The 4,306-nt window shown below is 47.8% G+C and overlaps 1 protein-coding gene across 1 annotated transcript in view; it reads left to right on the top strand.

Annotated features, from left to right (window-relative positions):
* Positions 1-2,530: 2,530 nt before the first annotated feature.
* Positions 2,531-4,306, top strand: part of WWC1 (WW and C2 domain containing 1) — a 100,577-nt gene continuing 98,801 nt past the window's right edge. The window contains exon 1 of the mRNA XM_019635931.1: positions 2,531-2,568. Coding sequence (XP_019491476.1) covers positions 2,546-2,568 — 23 coding nt within the window. The 5' untranslated portion in view covers positions 2,531-2,545. The remainder of the gene's footprint in view (positions 2,569-4,306) is intronic.

Below are 4,306 nucleotides of genomic sequence, written 5' to 3' on the forward strand. Positions count from 1 at the left end.
GCTTATCCAAGTGCCCACTGCCCAGTACCTGTGTCTGGGCGCCAGGCACAGAGCAAAGGGCATTTTCAATTCCAAAGTCAACCAGTTCTTTCTGTTTATCCCGGAAGCTTGGAGTTCCATAACCACCACCTCAGCCCTCGGAGTTCCCCTGGGGGCCCTGCAGGCACTTCCCATTGCACGTTTGAGGGCTCCCGGCTCCAAACTTGCCCACCTTTAATTCCCTCTCCCGTTTGCGCAAGTCCTGTTGTCATGGTTTTGAAGGCTGACTTACACCTTGAGAGTTGAACTCTGGTTTCCGGAGTTGTTTCTGCCCAGTGCTCAGGGGTTCAGACCTCTTAGAGCTTTTTTCCAGCACCCAACTCAGCCTTCCACTGATGGCGTTTCTTAATTATTCCTGTGCGTCTCCCTCGGCTCAGTTAGGAATCAGAGAACGCTGCTACATCTACCTGTAGCCAACAAGAAGCCGTCGTGCAGCGGACCCAGATAGTGGCTTGCGAGGCCCCTATCTTCTGAGCATTTGCATTCGAGTTCCTCTGACACTCATCTTCTGCCTAGATTCTAGAACATTCAGGATAGGGCAGTGGAGATGTACTCATTATCACTGCTTTGCTTTTTGACCTTAGACTGTTTCTGTGAAAGGAGAGATGCTTGGGTGTGTTAAGGCAGCTTTGCAGGTAGTTTCTGAAAAGACTTCACCGGCCTGAAAACATATTTATTCACTAGCCTGCAGAATTTTCTTTGGTCTTAAGCTTGAGAGAGCCAGGTGTCTCATGGGAAAGAATAAGCGGTTAAAACCTGGGGTGCAGTCCTAAAACTTTTACCAGTGATTTACGGGGCTTCAGGCATGTTCTCTCCCCACCTGAACCTCGGTTTTCTCGCCTACAGCATGTGAGTGTTACTTTTGCCTTGCAGAACTGTGCTGTGGTCCGTGTGAGAGAGCAGCTGTGACAAGAGCTTTGTAAATCACAGAGTTTGGGATTCATGTGTCGGTAGCTGTTCACACTTTCTTTAACTGCTGGAGTTCCTGAAGACAGCAGATGAAGCCATAGATGGGAGAGTCCTGGGAAGAGTGAAAAAGCTCTCTGCATTTCTGAGGCAGTGGGAATATGGGCTGCTCAGCTCTTAGCAATGGTCTCCCACAGCAGGAAGCAGGGAGGGCTTGACAAAGCAGTGCAGGGGGTGCATACTGTAAGGAGAGGGTTCATTTAGAAGAGAAACTACTTAAATAGTCATTTATAGTAAATGTTGCGGGGGGGGGGATTTTATTAGGGCCTAATTTTGAGAAAACTGAAAACTATGACAATATGTGTAGTTTAGGTTGCATTTAATAAAATTTAAGTTACAGTTGCAGCTATGGCACCATTCTTAGTACAAAGTGTTGATTTATTTTCACATAATTATTTGGACACAATTAATGAGAGCAGTAAGGAACAGCTTGCTCTTCTCATTTGACTTTTTCCAGCAGACTCATGAGGAAGGTGGTCATTTTTGCAAAATACTGGAGAGAGCGTCACCAGTTTCCCAAGTGCCTGTTTAATTCCTTATCCTGGCTGAAGTTCTTCTCTTTTGAAGGGCCTGTTTCCTGTCCTTCCTCCTGGTGGGTTTTCTTCTTAGCTGTTAACTGAGGACCTGCCACTCCTGGGGTGTGATTTGAGTAGTTTTTCAGCATCACTTTCACCTACTTGATGAAATCCTCCATCCTCTAGGATATCAGCTATCTTATCTCCCTTTCAGTTGATGTGCATTGTATTTGCATTGCTTTGTCAACTGCTGAGACATCTAACCAATGCATCAAGATGTTGACTTAAAATGTTAATGTGCTGGGCTGGACACTGATATTGAACGGAGACTCATATTTGAGTAGGCACTGATTTTACAAGTGCTCAGTTCACGGGTTACATTTTTAGATTGTGATAATTCTTCCCTCCCTAAGTGTCCTAAGTACAGGGATCAAGATAATAAATATCTAGTTACTGAGTTTTCTGTGATCAAGAGTGTGGGCTTTGGAGTCAGAGTGCTTGGGTTTGAATCCCAGCGCCTACTTGTACAATCTATGTGACCCTTGACGAGATAATTAAATGACAATTTTTCCCCACCTGTATAAAGGGGATAATGTTAATCCCTAATTCATAAGGCTTTTGTGAGGATTAAATGAGATAGATAGGTGAGGTAAAGAGTTTAGTTCCTGAACCCGTAGTATACTCTTCACAAGTGTTAACATTACCATGTGTCATTCATGGTTTTCACCAGAATTTTTTACTCATCTTTGGCCCCGTTTTTCTGTGGAGGTGCAGTTCACAACGTCAGTGACAGCCTACATCCAAGTCCGAGGTCTAAAATAAATAAATGAGGCTACAGCAGGAAGGAGGCGTCTCAGAACCACGTAAAGGTTGGGAGCAGGGAGTGTGACCAGCATGCAAGGACTTTGTGTGGTACCAGGGACTCGACCCAACATTACGTTGGTAGGGAGGACTGACTGACCCTTTCTCATAACAGAAGCAGATGGCCAAGGGAGGGGACACACCTTCCAGAACGTTGGACCCGGATGCCGCAGCCCTCACTCTCCAGGTGCTCCCTGAAATTAATCAGGTGCTGTGTGTCCGATGTAAGAAGCAAAGAAGGAAAGGGTAAGGGAAGGGCAGGTTCTTGCAGACCGATGTCAACAGGTCTGGAGTTAGGCTAGGTATCTGTATTTTGGAGGTGCAAAGACCCTGTAAAGAGAACCACACACCTGGTCCTTAGTTGGCATGCCTGAAATGCTTGTTGAGCGAATAAAGGCATGCAGTCTACGTTGCAATACCACCTGTTTTGCTATGAGCAAAGGAATTCAGCTGAGCCATTGTTGACAAACCTGTGCAACTAGTTAGAATTAGTTAAAAAGTAAAAGCTAGGGCCCTCCCAGGGCCCAAGCTTGGTATGCTCTTTGAGTGAGATTGTTCCATAAATTCGTGGCAGTTTAGAAATGATTGCCAGACGTGCCTTTTTTTTTTAACGTGACAATGGATGTTTGGGTCCCTGTAAAAGGATTTCAATAGGAGCTGTGTGCTTAAGTCAGGCACTGTGTCCCCTCGGTTCCTGTGTCTTTCCCTGTGATGCTGGAGCTCTGGACAAGCATCCTGAGGGTCTCTTAGCAGTCTCGGAGGGGGCTTGGAGGACAGTGGGAGCTGAGCAGAGCAGAAAATGAGCCTGCAGCCCCTGTCTTAGACAGGCTTTTTACCCTAATCACCCCCTTCCCTCCCAAACAAAAATCACTTTGAGTCTGTGACTCTGGGTCTGCTCTCTCGGTTCCTCCTTGCTTTTCCTAAGGGGTCCTCAGAAATCACTCCAGACATTGGCAAAAGCCCCTCATCCAGTCCCTGAGTGACAGACAAGTGCCTCAGAGACCAAGGCCAGGGTCTCTCCAGGTCAGCTGCAAGGACTTCGGGGCACTCGGGCACTGTTTCCTGGGGCCTGAGATGCTGTGAAGTCTTGATTAACTATTTGGGGCCACATTAACTGCTTTGGGGCAGACCGCGGGAGGGAGGCCAGCCCAGGAGGCGTATTCAGCCCACCTCCGCCTGCTCACCCTCGTCTTGCCTGGGCAGAGAGTTTGGAATTCTGTTCCACAGACCGCAGTGCTGCTCCAGGGTCTCCTTGCACCTTTTGTCAAGTTGCAGGTGTTGAGGAAAAGGTCTTGTGAAGTCCTTGCTCATTCCGTGGGGGCCGGTTGGTGGGTCCCTCACTAAAGTGGAACGAAAACCCTATTTGTGCTACTCGGTCGACTTATGGCTCGATCTGGACACAGCTCTCATTTTCCCACCTGCAGCCTCAACTCAGGTGTCGGGGAGGACTCTGAAGAAGGCACAGAGGAATCTGTGAGGATCTGTTTCATCTATTAGCCTGGGTGAAATCTGATAGGGTTGTGTTTAATGAGGTCATTGTCAAGTCAGTCCAAAGAGAACCAAATCCCTATATATTCATTATCGTCGTATGTGCCAGGCATGCTTCACACTGTCCCCTGGGGAAATGCAGTGACCCGCACAGTCCTGATGCCTGCCCAGGGAGGCCACTGCCTATAGGAAGCAGTGTAAGTCATTTGGAGCAAAGCTGGCATCTAACCTGGTCTGGAGGGTCAGAGGAGTGTTGTTCAGTGGTGGTGATTTAAGTATTCGACACACCTACCCCAGAAAAGAGGATTGAGCACCTACTGTATGCACACACTGTGCCAACACCTGTGGCATGCCCCAGCTCCTTTACCTCTGTGAGATGGGTGTTACTGTCAGCCCCTTTGACAGGTGCAGGGTGCAACATTGAGAGATGCAGAGGG

This window comes from Hipposideros armiger, unplaced genomic scaffold, assembly GCF_001890085.2.
Source record: "Hipposideros armiger isolate ML-2016 unplaced genomic scaffold, ASM189008v1 scaffold_25, whole genome shotgun sequence".
Taxonomy (NCBI): Eukaryota; Metazoa; Chordata; class Mammalia; order Chiroptera; family Hipposideridae; genus Hipposideros; species Hipposideros armiger.